This window comes from Acipenser ruthenus, chromosome 11 (assembly GCF_902713425.1).
Source record: "Acipenser ruthenus chromosome 11, fAciRut3.2 maternal haplotype, whole genome shotgun sequence".
NCBI lineage: Eukaryota > Metazoa > Chordata > Actinopteri > Acipenseriformes > Acipenseridae > Acipenser > Acipenser ruthenus.
This window is the reverse complement of record NC_081199.1, coordinates 16,035,501-16,056,463: the sequence shown is the minus strand read 5'-3', so window position 1 is coordinate 16,056,463 and position 20,963 is coordinate 16,035,501. Positions and strand designations below refer to the sequence as shown.

At 43.1% G+C, this 20,963-nt stretch overlaps 1 protein-coding gene across 1 annotated transcript; it reads left to right on the top strand.

The window, feature by feature from the left end:
• The first annotated feature begins 5,355 nt into the window (after window positions 1-5,355).
• Window positions 5,356-11,230, top strand: LOC131739431 (zinc finger protein 446-like). Its single transcript, XM_059033404.1, has 2 exons — window positions 5,356-7,126; window positions 10,961-11,230. The coding sequence occupies exons 1-2, from the start codon at window positions 6,121-6,123 to the stop codon at window positions 10,966-10,968; spliced, it is 1,014 nt and encodes a 337-aa protein (XP_058889387.1). The 5' UTR covers window positions 5,356-6,120; the 3' UTR covers window positions 10,969-11,230.
• Window positions 11,231-20,963: the final 9,733 nt, after the last annotated feature.

Sequence of the window (20,963 nt, the reverse complement as noted above, 5' to 3'; positions counted from 1 at the left end):
TGATTTAGATTCTGGTATAGTAAGCAAACTTGTTAAATTTGCAGACTACACAAAAATGGAGGAGTGGCAAACACTGTTGCAGCAGCAAAGGTCATACAAAATGATCAAGACAGCATTCAGAACTGGGCAGACACATGGCAAATGAAATTTAATAGAGAAAAGTGTAAGGTACTGTACGCAGGCAATAAAAATGTGCATTATAAATATCATATGGGAGATACTGAAATTGAAGAAGGAATCTATGAAAAAGACCTAGGAGTTTATGTTGACTCAGAAATGTCTTCATCTAGACAATGTGGGGAAGTTATTAAAAAGGCCAACATGCTCGGATATATTGTGAAAAGTGTTGAATTTAAATCAAGGGAAGTAATGTTAAAACTTTACAATGCATTATTAAGACCTCTTCTAGAATATTGTGTTCAGTTCTGGTCACCTCGTTACAAAAAGGATATTGCTGCTCTAGAAAGATTGCAAAGAAGAGCGACCAGAATTATCCAGAGTTTAAAAGGCATGTCGTATGCAGACAGGATAAAATAATTGAATCTATTCAGTCTTGAACAAAGAAGACTACATGGTGATCTGGTTCAAGCATTCCACATTGTAAAAGGTATTGACAATGTCGACCCAGGGGACTTTTTCGACCTGAAAAAAGAAACAAGGACCAGAGTTCACAAATGGAGATTAGAAAAAGTGGCATTCAGAACAGAAAATAGCAGGCACTTTTTTACACAGAGAATTGTGAGGGTCTGGACCCAACTCCCCAGTAATGTTGTTGAAGCTGACACCCTGGGATCCTTCAAGAAGCTGCTTATGTTTTCTTATGTTCTAATACAGTATACCTATATCCCGTTTTACCCATTCCCATGCCGCCGTATTCAAACAGATACTACTATGCACCATGTACACCTGAGCCCAAACACCAGCCTAGCGCTAATCATTAAGTTGTTTATAATCTCTAAAAAAAAAAATTGTATCATATTCTCTCGCTATTTATAGACACACAATACATTTGCACACCCATCTTTTTATATTAAACCCTGCAAAAATCAAACAAACTCACCTCGTTTACACACAATGTGTTTCACAAGCAGGCCACCATGAGGGAGTGGTCACGTGGGGTGGCTATATCATTTACACTCACTGCCGGCAGATGGCTGCAGTTTGCAGGGGTGAAAACATTGGAGTCCCATTTTATCTGAGTATCCCGTTTTAGGCAACCTTCCCCTAATTATATATATATATATATATATATATATATATATATATATATATATATATATATATATATATATATATATAGTGAACTCCAAAAGTATTTGGAAAATGACACATTTTTTGTTGTTTTGGCTCTGTATTCCAGCACTTTGGATTTGAAATGATACAATGACTATGTTAAAGTGCAGCCTGTCACCTTTAATTTGAGGGTATTTTCATCCATATCGAATGAACCTTTTAGAAATTACAGCACGTTTTGTACATAGTCTCCCCATTTTAGGGTACCAAAAGTATTTGGACAATTGGCTTCACAGCTGTTTCTTATTAGGCAGGTGTGTTTGTTTGCATCGTTAGTGCATGCACAAGAGAGCTGTCAATGTCTAGTCTTGATTCTAGGCTTTGCATTTGCCTTTGGAGTCTGTTGCTGGTGTCTGACAACATGAGGACGAAAGAAGTGTCAATGCAAGTAAAGCTGGTCATCATGAGGCAGAAAAATCAGAATAAATCCATCAGAGACATAGCCAAAACATTAGGCGTGCCAAAATCAACCATTTTGTACATCATTAAGAAGAATAAAAGCACTGGTGAGCTCAGCAATGGCAAACCACCTGTAGACTAAGGAAGACCACTATAGTTGATGACCGAAGAATTCTTTCAATGGTGAAGAAAAAAACCCTAACAACAGTCCAACAGATCAGGAACACTCTCCAGGAGGTAGGCATAGATGTGTCAAAGACTACCATACGCAGAAGAGTACACCAGCAGAACTTCAGAGGGTACACCACAAGATGCAAACCACTAGTAAGCCTCAAGAACAGAACGGCCAGGTTACAGTTTGCTAAAAAGTACCTAAAAGAGCCTGTAGAGTTCTGGAACAAAGTCTTATGGACAGATGAGACGAAGATTAACCTGTACCAGAGCGATGGAAAGAGGAAAGTATGGAGATAAAAAGGAAATGCCCGTGATCCAGAGTATACCACCTCATCTGTGAAACATGGTGGAGGTAGTGTTATAGCTTGGGCATGTATGGCTGCAACTGGAACTGGCTCACTTGTCTTCATTGATGATGTGACTGCTGACAGCAGCAGCAGGATGAATTCTGAAGTGTACAGAAACATCTTGTCTGCTCAGATACAACCAAATGCCTCCAAACTCATTGGATGGCGCTTCATCATGCAGCAGGACAAAGACCCCAAACACACTGCCATAGCAACCAAGGAGTTTTTCAGAGCCAAAAAGTGGAAAATTCTTGACCTGCTAGTCAATCACCCGATCTGAATCCAATTGAGCATGCATTTCACATGATGAAGACAAGACTGAAGGCAAAAAGCCCCTGAAACAAGCAGGAACTGAAGATGGCTGCAGTACAGGCCTGGCAGAGCATCTCCAGGGAAGATACCCAGCGTCTGGTGATGTCTGTGGGTCAGAGACTTCAGGCAATCATTGCATACAAAGGATATGCGACCAAGTACTAAACATGACTACTTTATTGTACATAATGTTAATCTGTCCAAATACTTTTGGTAACCTAAAATGGGGGTCTATGTACAAAACGTGCTGTAATTTCTAAACGGTTCATCCAATATGGATGAAAATACCCTCAAATTAAAGCTGACAGTCTGCACTTTAACATAGTCATTGTATCATTTCAAATCCAAAGTGCTGGAATACAGAGCCAATACAACAAAAAATATGTCACTGTCCAAATACTTTTGGAGTTCAGTATATATATATACAGACGTGCTCAAATTTGTTGGTACCCCTCCACAAAAAACAAAGAATGCACAATTTTCTCTGAAATAACTTGAAACTGACAAAAGTAATTCGCATCCACCATTGTTTATTCCATATTTAATAGAAATCAGACTTTGCTTTTGATTTTTTATTCAACATAATATTGTAAATAATAAAACAAATGAAAATGGCATGGACAAAAATGATGGGACCGCTAACCTAATATTTTGTTGCACAACCTTTAGAGGCAATCACTGCAATCAAACATTTTCTGTAGCTCTCAATGAGACTTTCAGCTCTTTCCATAGATGTTCGATAGGATTCAGATCAGGACTCATAGAAGGCCACTTCAGAATAGTCCAATGTTTTGTTCTTGTCCATTCTTGGGTGCTTTTAGCTGTGTGTTTTGGATCATTATCCTGTTGGAGGACCCATGACCTGCGACTGAGACAGAGCTTTCTGACACTGGGCAGTACGTTTCGCTCCAGAATGCCTTGATAGTCTTGAGATTTCATTGTGCCCTGCACAGATTCAAGGCACCCTGTGCCAGGCGCAGCAAAGCAGCCCCAAAACATAACCGAGCCTCCTCCATGTTTCACTGTAGGTATGGTGTTCTTTTCTTTGAAAGCTTCATTTTTTCGTCTGTGAACATAGAGCTGATGTGACTTGTCAAAAAGCTCCAGTTTTGACTCATCTGTCCAAAGGACATTCTCCCAGAAGGATTGTGGCTTGTCAATATGCATTTTAGCAAATTCCAGTCTGGCTTTTTTATGTTTTTCTTTCAAAAGCGGAGTCCTCCTGGGTCTTCTTCCATGGAGCCCACTTTCGCTCAAAAAGCGACAGATGGTGCGATCAGAAACTGACGTACCTTCACTTTGGAGTTCAGCTTGTATCTCTTTGGCAGTTATCCTTGGTTCTTTTTCTACCATTCGCACTATCCTTCTGTTCAATCTGGGTTCGATTTTCCTCTTGCGGCCGCGCCCAGGGAGGTTGGCTACAGTTCCATGGACCTTAAACTTCTTAATAATATTTGCAACTGTTGTCACAAGAACATCAAGCTGCTTGGAGATGGTCTTGTAGCCTTTACCTTTACCATGCTTGTCTATTATTTTCTTTCTGATCTCCTCAGACAACTCTCTCCTTTGCTTTCTCTGGTCCATGTTCAGTGTGGGGCACACAATGATACCAAACAGCACAGTGACTACTTTTCTCCATTTAAATAGCCTGAATGACTGATTACAAGATTGGAGACATGTGTGATACTAATTAAAGAAACTAATTAGTTTGAAATATCACTATAATCCAATTATTTATTATCTTTTCTAAGGGGTACCAACAAATGTGTCCAGGCCATTTTAGAATATCTTTGTAGAATAAGCAATAATTCATCTCTTTTCACAGCTTCTTTGCTTTATTCTATGACATACCAAAGGCATGCAAGTATACATGATAAAATAGCTTTTAATTTCATCACTTTTCAGGAGGAATGAAGCATTATTTCAGTGAGCTGTAAGGGTACCAACAAATTTGAGCACGTCTGTATATATATATATATATATATATATATATATATATAAGCAAGCTCAAAGAGCCAGCTGCCCAACGTTTCGATATGTTGTACATATCTTTATCAAGGGAGCCTGTGTTTGAATCAATCAAAACATTGGAGGTTTTTGACGGTATGATAACGATTTTTTATTGTTTGTATTATTATTTGTTTATTTAGCAGACGCCTTTATCCAAGGCGACTTACAGAGACTAGGGTGTGTGAACTATGCATCAGCTGCAAAGTCACTTACAACAACGTCTCACCCGAAAGACAGAGCACAAGGAGGTTAAGTGACTTGCTCAGGGTCACACAGTGAGTCAGTGGCTGAGGTGGGATTTGAACCGGGGACCTCCTGGTTACAAGCCCTTTTCTTTAACCACTGGACCACACAGCCTCCTATTCAAATCCATCATTTATTCTTACATGATGTAATAGTGTTCCATATATTGTGACATCATTTTTTGCTTCTATCTTTAAATCTGTATTAATTCTAATTAACATTATTTTATATAAACTTATATTTATATTATCATGCAATGCTGGCTCTGAGGATCAGCCTTGATTTGACCTCCCCAGTGCATCAGCATGCACAACTTTAATGAATTTTATTTATTTATTTATTTATTTATTGAAATTTTATATATTTACTGGATTAATTAGTTCATTCTTTTCTGTTGAGTCCTGCTGGCATAATCGTGTTCAGTCTATTTATCCAATTATTTTCTTTTATTCTTCTATATGTCGCTGTGGCAAAGTGGTTTGCAGTGCGCAGGTGCAGAGGTGATGTGATACGTAACAGAAGACAGGCAACAAAGTTCACTGTCCAAACAGATCTTTATTTGTAATTGTGACAGAAATACAATGAGTTCTGGTGATAAATCTTCCTCCCGACCTGTGAGGGCGCTAAAGAACGGGAGGAGAAGTATCTGGAAGGGCTGGCCTGACAGTTCGTTTCCGGGACCGGAAAGTGGGTCAGCCTGGAAGGAAGCGAGACTCTGTTGTAAGACCGTATTGATTTGACAGGTAAACAAGGGGCAGCTGCAAGTAATAAGGCAGCTGCAACCGTTTACCTAGATATCATGCGGGATTACATATAGGGGCCAGGGTAACGCTGTTCTTTTCCTTCGTTTGGGTTAAGCCAAGGACCGAGAAGGACGGTATTGTGAAGTGCTGTATTACTCTGTAAAGAGTTGAGTGTGTGTGTGTTTTTGTTTGTTTATTGCTGTACAATAACTGTCTGTGTTTTGAAACCACCAGACAGCTAAAGCACATCCGGAGCTGTCGCCGTGGGCCAGCACAAACCGGATCACCACCTCACAACTGTCACCGAATAAAAAGTGTATTCATTCACCACCAGCACGACTGCACGCACCCGGGACGGGTGAACGTGTTTTTGTTTACTTTGTTCAGGACTGTAAACCTGTGTTTTTCATCCCCGCGCTCTACACATCGTTGTGTATTGCCGGGGCTTATTATTTACGGTCGCTAGACCAGGATTTAAAATAAATAAAAACATTTGTCACTGGATTACCGTTGTCTGCCTGTCACTCCTGCACTGCATCACCGCTACACCTGTTCTCCTTACTAACCACTTTGCCACACGTGGTGTCAGAAGTGGGATCATGGACCGCAACGCACTGGCGGAGCTGCTGCAGGCGCTGGAGAGCAGGCGCGACGCAGAGGAGAGAAGGAGGGAGGAGCGCTACACGGCGCTCATTGAACGGGTAGGGCTGGCCGTTGCTGCAGCGACGACCCCTACCACAACACCGCTGATGTCGCCCCCGAAGGCACGGGCAATGAAGATGTCGGCGGAGGATGACCCGGAGGCGTATTTGGTGGCGTTCGAGCGGCTGGCTACCGCGGCGGCTTGGCCGCGGGAGTTCTGGGCCAGCCAGTTGGGACCCTGCCTGATTGGGGAGGCTCAGGCAGCCTACCAAGCCATGAGCGACCATCACGCCACCGATTATGACCTGGTCAAGCAGGCTATCCTCCGCCGGCTGAACATCACCACGGAGACCCACCGGGCGCGATTTAGGGAGTACCGGAGAGCCCCGGAGACACGCCCCAGGGTGGTTGCAGAGCGGTTGTGCGACCACATGGTGCATTGGCTGACCCCCGGGAAGAAGACCGCCCAGCAGATGGGGGAAGCCATTGTGGTAGAGCAATTCTGCCATGTGGTCGGCGCCGAAACCCAGGCGTGGATACGGCGCCACAACCCCGACACCCTGGAGGAGGCGGTCAAACTGGCCGAAGACTTCGAGGACTCCCTGACCTCTGCCCGGATCGGGATCCTGTCGGCCCCTGCCCTTCGGAGCAGCCGACCTCTCCCTCCCTCTCCTCCAACACCACCACCACCACCCCCCACGTTCCAGGGACCCAGACCTCCCAGAGCACCGACCCCATTGGGCCCCCTTGCCTCCCCCCCATGGAGACCAAGGTTGGCCCCCAGCTGGGGTAGAGGTGCTGCCCCTGCCCCGTTGCCATACCAGCAGCGGGACAGATTTCTGACCTATGCCCCCTCTGTCCCTCCTATCTGTTTTAGGTGCCACCAGCCGGGACATCTGGCCAGGTCATGCCCCGCTGCCATGGAGTGTGACGTGGCCGCGTGCAATTGGGCACCTGAAACTGGTAAGCGTGGGGAAAATGGTCGGGAGGGGCCTTGTTTGATTAATGTTGTGTTAGGGAATGTGAAAACCCACGCATTAGTGGACACAGGGTGTGAGCAAACCTTGATTAGGACAGCTCTCCTGGGCGGTGTGTCGTGGCGGCCACGAGGTCAGGTGGCCATCTCCTGTATCCATGGAGACACGGCGGCATACCCCACATTAAAAGTATATTTATCGGTAGGACCGATAAAACGTCACCTTGTAGTCGGGGTGGCGGAAAGGTTGCTACACCCAGTTATTCTGGGTCGAGACTGGCCAAAATTCAAAGAATTGATGCAAACAATGGCAGTCTCAGCCACACACGTAAACGTGGCAGAAAAAAAAAAAAGAGGAACGAATTGGTGATGTGTTTCCTTTTCACACTGAAATGTTTTCCCCTCTTTTCCGTCCTAGAAAAACAAATAAGGAGAGACGGACCGCGAAATGGGAGGGAGCATTTGTGAGACAAGGCTGGGGTCTGGTGGGAGAGTGCTGCAATGGTAACAAACGCCAGTCGAAGGGAGTGGGAACGCAGTGTGACCGAGAGAGCGAGGTTACTGGACCGACTAGAGCAGAGGTTATTCCAGCCCCTCTCAATGTACCGGACCCGTGGTACTCAAGCGCGGACCTAGTGTGGGGCCAACATAATGACCCGTCACTGATGCACGCTTGGGGGCAGGTCCGGTCCATTGAAGGTAAGGATGTTGACGGCGCTGGGGCGCTAGTATATCCACATTTCAGTATCAAGGGGCAATTACTATATAGGGTAAACCTAGCCGCGGGCACAGGACAGCCTGTAACACAACTGTTGGTTCCCCCGTCTTGTCGGACCGAGGTCATGAGGCTGGCGCATGATATCCCTTTTGCGGGGCACCTCGGAGCCGAGAAGACGAGGGAACGGATATTGGCTCGATTCTATTGGGTAGGTCTTCATACTGATGTGTCGAGATATGTAGCCACCTGCCCAGACTGCCAGCGAGTAGCGCCGGGTCGAGTGCGCCCCGCCCCTTTGGTCCCACTGCCGATTATTTCCACTCCTTTCGAGCGCATTGCAATGGACATAGTCGGCCCTTTGCTACCTTCTGACTCCGGGTATACGCACATTTTAGTAGTGGTGGATTATGCAACGCGATACCCGGAGGCAGTTCCATTGAGGTCCACTAGTGCCGCTGCAATAGCCACCGAGTTAGCACAGATTATGGCCAGAGTAGGGATCCCCAAGGAGATTTTGACCGATCACGGAACTAACTTTTTGTCCAATACGTTACAGCAGGTGTACAAAATATTAAAAATACGTCCCATCAGGACGTCCGTTTATCATCCACAATCGGACGGTCTGGTGGAACGTTTTAATCAGACCTTAAAGTCGATGCTGAGGCGATTTGTGACACAAGAGCAGAAACATTGGGCATCACTTCTCCCCTACCTCCTTTTTGCAGTGAGAGAAGTGCCGCAGAGTTCAACGGGGTTCTCCCCCTTTGAGCTCCTGTACGGCCGGCAGCCTCGCGGCATTCTCGACCTGCTGAGAGAGGGGTGGGAGGAGCACAAAGGCTCGTCTAAAAATGTAGTGAAGTATGTGCTCCTACTCCGAGATCGCCTGGATTTGGTCGGTTGTTTGGCCCAAGACAACCTCAGATCGGCTCAGCACCGACAAGAGCAGCATTATAACAAAAATGCACGGATTCGAACCTTTCGACCAGGGGACAAGGTAATGCTGCTACTTCCCTCATCAGAGTCAAAACTGTGTGCTAAATGGCAGGGGCCGTATGAGGTGATTCGGGCTATAGGGAAAGTAAATTATGAAATTAGACAGCCCGATCGCCGGAATGAACGTGAAATTTACCACATTAATTTGTTGAAGCCCTGGCAGGCAAGAGAGGTCTTATTTATAGCCCCAGGCAATATGGAGGATGATTTAGGTCCCTGTCCAGAGACCCCGAGCACAAGAGCGATTTCAATGGGGGAACAATTAGTTCCGGATCAGCAAAGAGAGCTGCGTAAGCTTATTGAGGAGTTCAGCGATGTTTTTTCTGATGTGCCCGGCAGGACGAACTTAGTTGAATATGACATTATCTCTCCCCCAGGTGTCACAGTGCGAGAGAGACCGTACCGGATCCCAGAAAGTCGACGAAGTGGCGTTCGCAAAGAGGTACGGGATATGCTCGAGCTTGGAGTGATTGAACCTTCCAGGAGCGAGTGGTGCAGTCCTATTGTAATAGTGGCTAAGAAGGACGGCACCAACCGCTTCTGCGTAGATTTCAGAAAGGTGAATGCTATTGCCAAGTTCGATGCGTATCCCATGCCTCGGGTCGACGAACTTTTAGACAGACTGGGAAAAGCGAGGTTTATTTCCACTCTGGACCTGACGAAGGGATACTGGCAAATCCCTCTAACCCGCAGCTCCAGAGAGAAAACCGCATTTTCAACACCAGAGGGGCTGTTCCACTTTAAAACCATGCCGTTTGGGCTACATGGTGCGCCCGCTGCCTTTCAGAGACTGATGGACCAGGTTTTACGCCCACATCATGAATATGCAGCAGCGTATATTGATGACGTGGTGATTTACAGCTCCACCTGGCGAGAGCATTTGGCTAGGGTTGCAGCCGTTCTTCAGTCTCTAAGGGCAGCCCGGCTGACAGCTAACTTGAGAAAATGTGCGTTTGCCAAAACAGAGACTCAATATTTGGGATTTGTAATGGGAAATGGAAGGGTGAAACCTGTGGTCACCAAAATCCAGGCTTTGGTTGATGCAGCGATCCCCAAAACCAAGACTCAGGTGAGGTCACTACTGGGCTTAGCCGGTTATTACCGCCGCTTCATCCCCGAGTACGCCACAGTGGTTAACCCGTTAGTCGACCTCACCAAAAAGAGTGCTCCAAATTTAATTAAATGGTCAGCTGAGTGTCAGGGGGCGTTTGATACGATTAAGCGTAAACTTTGCCAGGCCCCCACTCTTATTACCCCAGATTTCACCAAGAGATTCATCCTCCACACCGACGCCTCGGATGTAGGTTTGGGTGCAGTCTTGTCCCAAAAAGTAGCTGGAGTAGAACACCCGATATTGTACCTGAGCAAAAAAATGTTACCTCGGGAGCGTAACTACTCCGTAGTCGAAAAAGAGTGTTTGGCCATTAAATGGGCTACTCACTCTTTACGATACTACCTGCTGGGACACTCATTTGATCTTGTCACAGACCACGCCCCACTCCAGTGGTTAAGCACCATGAAGGACAGCAATGCTCGGATAACTCGGTGGTATCTGGCATTGCAGCCCTTCATGTACCACATGGTACACCGTGCGGGGAAAGACCACCAAAATGCGGATTATTTTTCCCGGGAGGGGGGAGCAATGGGAAAGGTAGATTTAGCCGAGTGTTCCTTCGGCTCCACTCTGAGCGGTGGGATATGTGACAGAAATACAATGAGTTCTGGTGATAAATCTTCCTCCCGACCTGTGAGGGCGCTAAAGAACGGGAGGAGAAGTATCTGGAAGGGCTGGCCTGACAGTTCGTTTCCGGGACCGGAAAGTGGGTCAGCCTGGAAGGAAGCGAGACTCTGTTGTAAGACCGTATTGATTTGACAGGTAAACAAGGGGCAGCTGCAAGTAATAAGGCAGCTGCAACCGTTTACCTAGATATCATGCGGGATTACATATAGGGGCCAGGGTAACGCTGTTCTTTTCCTTCGTTTGGGTTAAGCCAAGGACCGAGAAGGACGGTATTGTGAAGTGCTGTATTACTCTGTAAAGAGTTGAGTGTGTGTGTGTTTTTGTTTGTTTATTGCTGTACAATAACTGTCTGTGTTTTGAAACCACCAGACAGCTAAAGCACATCCGGAGCTGTCGCCGTGGGCCAGCACAAACCGGATCACCACCTCACAACTGTCACCGAATAAAAAGTGTATTCATTCACCACCAGCACGACTGCACGCACCCGGGACGGGTGAACGTGTTTTTGTTTACTTTGTTCAGGACTGTAAACCTGTGTTTTTCATCCCCGCGCTCTACACATCGTTGTGTATTGCCGGGGCTTATTATTTACGGTCGCTAGACCAGGATTTAAAATAAATAAAAACATTTGTCACTGGATTACCGTTGTCTGCCTGTCACTCCTGCACTGCATCACCGCTACACCTGTTCTCCTTACTAACCACTTTGCCACAGTAATCCATGGTTGTTGCCACCGTAAATAATAATACCAGCTAATGCACAGCAATGTACACAGCAATGTGCACAGCAATGTGTATTGTACTGTTCTAAATAAAGGGTTTGCAGACCCAAATAATAAACACAGTGTAAACACACACAGAGACACAGACACGATCACACGTCCAGAGGGAATGCTATGTGCACTGGTGAAATACAATTTAGTGCACAGTTGTGAAGTGTTGTCCAGGTTGGTGCTGGCCTTAAGTGACAGCTCCCTGTACATGTTAGCCATCTAATAACAACAAACGAGTATAATTAGACATGACAAAACAAACAAACACTAAACACTCACGGTACATTTTGGTTCTCCTTTTATTGGTTCGCTTGCAACCATAACAAAGGAACAGATCGCTTAGCCACAGCCCCTTTTGTATCGTCAGTCATGCCCCCTTGGTTAGCGAGTGTAACCGTTTTTCCTCCAATCCGCGGTTGCCACATCGCTTCCCTTCTGGGGCGATGACTTGTTGTACTGTGGCACCGCCCCCTTTTTAGATGGCCAACTTCCCCTTTCCCTGGAATGAATTGTCAGACCATCCAGTCCGGGGCTCTCTGTTCCCTTTACACAGCTCCCTCACAGGTCAGGAGGGAGAATTATAACCAAGATTCATTCTTTCTCTGACATTGTCTACTTTTAGCTATTCCAATACCACAGACTTTAAGTCATTTATGTCCTTGTTTGCTCTTATGTATAGAAACTGATATAATGTGCCTGTCTTCTCCAGCTTAAAACTTGAATACAAGTGGCATGAGGTTTGTGTATTATTGTATATGGACATTTTTAAAAACCGTTTTATTTGTTTAAATACAGAGAATTCTATGCACGGGATGACATCTATACACAAGATAAGAGGTATAGGAATGATTGGAAATGCTGCTCTGTGATTGGCTGGTTTCCCATATGTGACTATTAGGTTAAACTCGATTGCAACTATAATGTTTCAACTTATTCTTTACAGTGGTATCGGCAGTATCCCAGACAATCACTGGAATACATTGTTTTAGTATTAGAATCGGGGGGGGGGGGGGGGGGGGGGGTGACACGGAGAGGGTAAATCTGAGCTGTAAGTCTCCCTCCAGACTAGAGAGGACGCCAGGTAAGAGAAGGTCATGTGACTTTGCCAGGGCTGGCCGGCATCATAGGAAGGGTGGAAACGGAAGACAGACATCTTGGTGAAGTCGGAGGTTGCAGTACTGTTGAATGATTCCCGAACAACTGGCGAGGTGGCGCGTGGTGATTGGCTGGGCCAGTTACTGGGCTGGTTGATGGGAGGAGTTTGGCAGTACATAGGGGACGCACAAACCTCCGTAGCACACTCTCTGACTCTTGTGTTTACACAGCGACTGACTGTGTTTTGCAACTGCAAAACTGCAACAACTGGTTTATGACGTTTCCTTTCAACGTACGACTTTCCCTGCCACAAGCAGAGTCAGAAGAGAGATCATGGACCCAAACATGATTGCAGCTTTGTTGAGTACGCTGGATCAACAGCGAGAGGCACGGGAGGTGCAAAGGGGCCCTTGCATTGTGCAAGCCTGCAGCAGCAAGCGATGGTGAAGAGGCGATGGTCACCCCGAAGTCAAAATTACAAAACATGACAGCAGAGGACAATCCCGAGGCCTACCTGCTCACTTCTGAACACTTTTGACTACCCCAATGTAACTTCTTCAGAATCTCTAACACTAGAATAAGTTTGAAATTCACATCTATTTTCTTTGAATGTCCCTCTGTTTGACTATAGAATCCAATGTTGGTACCCAGACATTCCATGCATTCCATATTGAGTGTCCTTTGTAAATGTAAATGTTGGTGCTGTATAATGAAGTAAAGAGATGAAGCAAACTCATAATCAATGCTGAGTTTTATTAAACAGTTACAAGGCTGATAAGAAAGAAAACAAAAAAAGAACAAATATTATGTACTGGTGGTTAATAGTCTAGATTGCCAATGGGGAATGTGTTTGTAAAGCTTCCATAAATACAAAATAATATGAATAATACAATCTCAATAGTTCCTTTTTATTCTTGATTAACAGGTATCTTTGTCTTGTTCTGGTTATACCACATAACCCCTGTCTGCTCCTCCAATCATGTGAGCTGAATGAGTGACACGTTCAGAGCTGCACGTGACCACAGAGCATGTTTGTTCTGCAGCATCATCACTGTTACTGGCACTTCAGAGTCACCTCCAGCACAGGAGCTTCACTGAAGCCTTCGAGCGGCTCTAACCAGACGATACTTACTCCTGAGTATTAAAAGACAAGCAGCATGTTTAAAAGGCAAAGCTACTGCTGGGCAACTGCAGCATGTCTGCCATGTAAGTATAGAACAAAAAGAAAGACAAAACCTCACACATTAAAGACACACTCAGATGGATGCATGCAATCTACTTTTCATGATAGAATTGTGTTCTTGTCTCTTTCAGTGCTGATACTTGGAAACACAATTCAATCAGAACACTCAGAGGTCTCTGGTGAAGAAGGATCTTCAGTAACTCTGAAGTGCACTTACTCAACCAGTGAAAATGGACCATATTTATACTGGTACAGACAGTTTCCTAACAGGGCTCCTCAATACATGGTGATGAGAGGAGCTGGAACATCGAGAACAGTGAAGACTGAGAGTGGATTATTCACAAAGAGACACTCAGCAGGTGCTGATAAGGAATCTACCAACGTGACAATCTCCAGACTGGAAGCAGGCGATGCAGCGACTTATCACTGTGCACTGCAGCCTCACAGTGCTTCAGTACCATGGCACAGCTGAACAGAAACTCAGCTCACCCTCTACTGCCAGCTGACACAAACACACACAATGTATCTCTGAATGCACTGCATGCAGCCAAATAGAAGCAATCATGAATACAGGTCAATATTTGAAATATAATGCATAGTTTCTCAATCTATCAAAATCAATCTATATATATAAACTGGGTGAATTATTAAAGCAAGCCTCACAATTCAAAATGTTGCCTGAATTACCTTATTGATGCCTTCTCAATCCATTGTATACAAAATGATATAAAACGTTAGTTAATTACTTATTTTCCCTCTAAATATCAAGCAAATATACTAATAATTATTATTATATGCTCTCCTATTTAGGCTCTTTCATTATGAATTTATATCAAATTATACTCATAGACTAGCAATAATGCACTCAAATTTGAACCACTAGATGGCAGTGTTTACACACAAACTTGATTTGTATTTCTTCAGTGCCTCAGTATGATTCCTCACACAGCCATCCCCTCTGTAGACCCAGGAGCTCTATGCTGGTGAGACTCTGGAGTACAAAGGCCAGCCCAGCAAGAGTGCATAAACCAGCAGAGTCACTGTCATGAGATGAAGTGAAGAAGTCCTTCCTGATTATACCTCCCTGCCCTAATTTAGTGCTCCATGTAGGATCACTGGACCAGACCAGCAACTGGGCACAGCCAGGACTCAACCCTGCCCTGCCCTGACTGACACTTTGAATTGGAAAAAGGGTAACTATGAGCCACACCATCATTTACATTTTCACAGAACTCATTTAATAATACTGGTACTAGAAGAAACTTTGATAAAACTTTTCAACAAGAAGTGAGTGGCAATGTTCTATTTAAACAACAACAACAATAAAATCAATATATGTTCTAACTATTGATGATGAGCTGTTAGTTTTCATATCATCAAACCAGTGGTTCCCTTTGCTTCAGACAGATCAGCCAATCACTGCCTCATTGCAAGGTGATGATGTGCATGGCTTTACCCACAGCTCAGGCTGTCTGTCTGTCACAAACACTTCGACCACTGGATGGAACAATTCAAGAATGATTAACATGAATGGATCTTTTCTTCTGCTTGTCTTTAGTCTGGGTGAGTGATATTCACAAACACACTGGAGATGCACCATTGAAAACAGGGTCTCAATGGGGGCAAGCACAGAGACATAATTATTATTTAGAAACACAAGAATCATTCTTTACTCTTCTTTTCTACAGCTGTCTATGGAGATTCACAGATTCATCAGACTCCACGTGTTTATTCAATTGAAGGAGAGACCATTGAAATGAACTGTAATCACAGTGTTACTAACTACCAGACCATGCAGTGGTATAAACAGCAACATGGTCAAAACCAAGGCATAATACTGTCTGCTTACAATACAAATGAAACCTCAGGACGATTCAGCATGGCTGTGAATAAAGAGAAGCTCTCCACTACTCTAACCATCAGTGCTGTTGAGCTGCTGGATTGTGAAGCTGTGTATTATTGTGCAGTGAGAGCACAGTGAGAGAGGGAGTGGAGACACCTGCACAATATCCTGCTCTCAGGGGCAGCACCACTCAGCTGCACATGTGCTTTATGTTATATAATGTAACTTTGGGGCAGGATTGTAGCATTGAAAATGATGTACAAAAGTTAATATTGAACAATAAGTGTATACCATGAATCAGAAACAGATGCACATATTTAACATTCATTATTGATAAAGATGAACTGTATATATATATAAAGTGAGATACCAGCTCTTTACCACCAGGGGGTGCAGTGTGATTAAGATTAATCACCATTTCCCCATAGAGAGGAGGCAGGATTACACTCATCTTTCAACTACAGGACAGTGTAAAAGCACAACACTTACATGACACTAACTGGGATGTGTCTAAACTCACAAACCCCATGGCTGTAACTGCAGCCTTGCCTCCGGGCATTGGCTTGTGAGAGGATTCATCCACAGTATACAGCACACATGACATTATGTTACTTTTTAATTTGTATTGTAAACATACTCTAAAGCTTTCAAACCCCAGTTCCCATCTCGAATAGACTGCACTGTGCATAATATACAGTGCTGCAGAGCCTGTGTTTGCTGTGCGTGTGTCTCATCTCAATAATATTACAAACATTTCATCCAACAGTAGACATGATACAAGCTTCATCAACAACACATTATATATAGGCTTAAGATGATTATTTATTACTTTAGCTGCAAGTAAATGTAACCTTGTGATAATGAAGCTTACTGGAGCAAAGATAGCCAATCATGAGAGTGTTGTTTTGTAGTGACAACGAGGCTCTGTGAGAATAATCTTATACTCGGGACATGAAGAATAATGTCCTTGATTTTAATATCAGTCATTTCATTTGAAAAGCATTATAGATTCCCTATCACTACAATAAACAGCTGAATCTAGAACAAGGAGGGTGCTTTGTTACCACAAGTTGCTGCAGCACAAAAACTTTGAAGAACAGGAAATAGCTGTGACAAACACCACTGTGGATTCATTCACGTGATCTCAAGGGTAGGGTGGTTCAGTATGAAGAGAAACGTTCATATCCGTCCTCTTTTGCTTCTTTCTTCAAATGCACACAACTTACTCTAGAATACTAATATGAAAAGACTGAGATGTTTCATTCTTTGTTTGATTCTATCAGGTGTGTTCTTCCATGGAGCCATGATCATCACTTTGCTTGTTAGTTTGTTTGTCTGTTTATGATTTAACTGTGTACATTATTTTGTGTTGTTTTGTTTCAGGTGCACACAGTCAAGGGCAGGTGACTCAAAGCCCTGGTTCACAGCGAGTTTCAGAAGGAGATTCAATCCGTATAAACTGTCAATATACAACAAGCAGCTTTTATTCAATGCATTGGTACAAACAAGAGCCTCACCAGGGTTTAAAATACATAAATCAAGCCACAAGCTCAGGAACACATGGAGACGATTCTGGGAAATATAAACCAGCAGTAGACACCTCATCTAAAACTGGCTCCCTAACAATACAAACTTCAGTGTCTGATTCTGCCATCTACTACTGTGCAATAGAACCAGCACAGTGATACAAAGCAGCGCCCTACCCATACAAAAACCCTGGAGTGTACAGAGGCTAGTGATTACAATGCTGATGGCATTTCCAGTGACAGCTCTTCTGTGTAGAAGGGTAACCGCAGTGCACATTATAATGTGGTGAGGGCTGGATTTCCTTTTTAGAGTTCTGGGAAAGTGGGCTGGAGAACTGCACTCAATGAAGAATTGAAACCTCTTTGACTTGCATACAGTAACTGCTAATGAAGATGTTTATTAAACCAGATGGTTACCACAATGATGAAACACAGAGTTTCATTTCCTGATGCACCACATTTCCACAACATATTTTATGTGTCTGTGTTTGCTGATTGGTTAAAATATTTGACATACAATACCTCTAACCAGATTATTCAGAGCAGCATTGAGGACAGAAACAGAGACTGAAACTTTCTTTTCTGTTCTTAATGAAATCAGCACTAATTAAGAGTTCATTATTCCAATTCCAATTCCCTTTGAAGTAGATTTCCACAGACTCTACATCTGAGCAGCTCGTGGTGATTCTTGTAACAGCAAGTGGAATTGATTCAATAAATTAGTATTGTAATTATTATGTAACTGCATGAGATGTTGACAAGCTGTACAAATGCTTGCTCAATAAAGCCCATGTCATGAAAGGAATTGGGATTGATTCAAAGGGAATGGGCTTTGGGATTGGGAAATGATTTCAAGAGGAATTGAAAAAGGAATTGGAAATGAAAAAGGGATCAACTCCAACCCTGGTATGAAGCACAACTGATACATTTATCATTCTGTGAGTCTAAAATATTGGCAGGTAATTTCATCATTACAAGAAGCATTATATCTACATGGGATTGTGTCCTCCTCAATGTTCAGCCACAACATGCCTGGATTCATCAGTCCTCAGCAGACAGGAGTCTCTGGTGAAGAAAGAGAGTAAGTAACTCTTCTGGATTCAACAGAACTCAAACCGAGCCCCAGAATACACACAGTTTAAAGGAGCCTGCTCATGGAGTAGCTCTACTGATAATTAAGACTTTGCCAATGATGTAACTTTGTAACTGTCAGTATTTTCAGGTAGGACAGAGAACTTCTGCGATTGCCTATTATCTGGGCAGCAGTGTGGAGTAGTGGTTAGGGGTCTGGACTCTTGACCAGAGGGTTGTGGGTTCAATCCCTGGTAGGGGACACTGCTGCTGTACCCTTGAGCAAGGTACTTTACTTAAATTGCTCCAGTAAAAACCCAGCTGTATAAATGGGTAATTGTATGTAAAAATAATGTGATATATTGTAACAAATGTAAGTTGCCCTGGATAAGGGCATCTGCTAAGAAATAAATAATAATAATAATTTGCCCAGGATTTGATACAATGTTATAGCAGAACTCTCAGGGAATGGCTGAAGGAGGCATGTCTCCCAGGAATAATAAAAACAGAGAAAAGATGATCAGAAAGACAATGACTTCAGATGATGTAAAAGTCAAGTTTCTAATAGCATTGCCTTGCTGTCGACTCAACACATACTGCAGCCGAAACACACAGCAGCTGTATTGAAATCTTTTATTAAAGTGTTTGCTCATTGGGTTAGAAATATGTGACGTCTGAAACCCCAAATGTAACCACCCAGCATCACAATAAACATCTTCACACATATAGTAACCTTCAATCCTGTCCTCATACAAACAGTGAACTACAATGGCAAAACTAAGAGGATTCTTCATTGCATTCATTACACTGCCAGGTATTATTATTATTATTATTATTATTATTATTATTATTATTATTATTATTATTATTATTATTATTATTATTATTATTATTATTTACTGACTGTCTTTCATCAACTATTCCTTTAAGATTGTCATTTAATTTATTAGGGCTCTTTTAATATTTCAATATGTTCTGTGTCAGACCAGCAGGTAGTAATGTTGTCTCACCAGGAACTGTTTTTGTGGTTATGAGTTGGCTTCAATGACAAGTGTATCTCTGTTTAAATATATTATTATTTATTATTGACTATCTTGTATTTTCATTTTCCTCCTCAATGTTCAGCCCTGACAAGAGGGGATTCCATCAGTCCTGAGCAGACAGCAGAGTCCAGAACAGAAGGAGAGTCAGTAACGCTCAGCTGCTCTTATACTGCAGATAGCCAAAGCATTTGGCTCTACTGGTATCGGCAGAACTCAGACCAAGCCCTGGAATACATACTGGTCAAAGGAGCCAGATCAAGGAGTAGTGATTCTCACACTGCAGACTTTGCTAAAAGCCGGTTCACTTCTACAGCAGACAGATCTTCTACTACAATCACCATTTCCAAACTTGCTCTGAGCGACACAGCAATCTATCTCTGTGCTCTGAGGATAGCACAGTGTGAAAACTCATTGGGACGCTGTAAAAAAACTCTCTCAGCACTAACTGGCACAGGCCCATTACCTAGTAAAAGATGAAATAAAGCTGTGTTGAACTGCTTCCACACACTATCATTGGCATGAGTCCATTATAAAGGAAGTGGTTTCAGTGCAGGCAAACTGTTTGCATTTTGATGCTTTTTCTTCTGTGAAATCTTTGAAAACGTGTTCTGTGTTATTAGAAATGAAATTAGAAAGCAGGGTCTGGTTAACCACAATGAACTGTAGAAATATAATGAATACATGCTTGAACAGGGACTTCCTTAATGTGTGAAACCAGAGCAAACATTAGAACTCAATCATTACCTGACATGTGGTCCTACTTCTAAGTATTATAGTTTAAATGATGTTTTCACACAAAGACAATTACTTGGTATGTGTGTGGCAGCTTTAGTAATGAATCATGCTGTCTTCTTTCATTGACCTTGTAACAGGGGAGGAGCCTGTACGTATATTTGTTTATTTATTTTTAGAACGGGGTTTCCCTCTCCGCCCCTGTGTTATTTTGTATTTGTGTTTTATGATTTATTATGTGTTTATGATGACATGTTTTGGTTTATTTATAAATGATGGCGGAGCTGTGTTTGTTATTATTTTGTTTTATTTAAAACGTGTTCTGGCAGAGGCGAGAGGTAAACACATTGACAAAGGCTTCCTCAAAATTAAAAGCATGTGTAAAGTTTTAAAATGATCAGTATAGACAACCCAATCAAATGCTTCCTCTTGGACCAGAGAAATAAAACACACATTGACAATAAACTATTTAACCACAGATACATCACTGAAAAACATAATTAAGAAAAAATAAGATCTCTTTGTAATACAGTGAGACTGATCTACATGTCCTAACTGAATTGATCCAGTCTGTCTATTGTCATGCCAAGTTTAGTGAGAAAGCTACATATTCACACACAGAATGGCAATAGGGCACCATATTTTAGGACTAATTTACATCAATCAGCCTTCCTAGGATACAGAGTTACACAAATCAATGGCAGTTCTTCCACAGTAAACTATTTGCTCTGCTTACCAATACAGTTCTATAGGGGCCACACCCCTCGAACACTACAGCACCTTTGATGTCAATTATATTTAATTTGGGGGCCCTATTAATCCAGCCTGTCTGGGACTTTACTTTTTTATGTATTGATATTCTAGCACTCTGAACCTGAAGGGATTGAGGGGCTTGTCCAGTATGTGACACTGAGATTGAACGTGTGGAGACACAGGACACCACATTTCAGGACATGTATAGTGGCATCTACAGGTAATGGACAAAAAAATGGAAACACAAAAGTAAAGTCACTTAATAGGGCATTGGGCCATTATGGTATCCCGCTCTGTGGACTTCTCGGGGGACCATTTTTGATGAAACTGGCTGCTCATGCCCCAGGTTGAAAT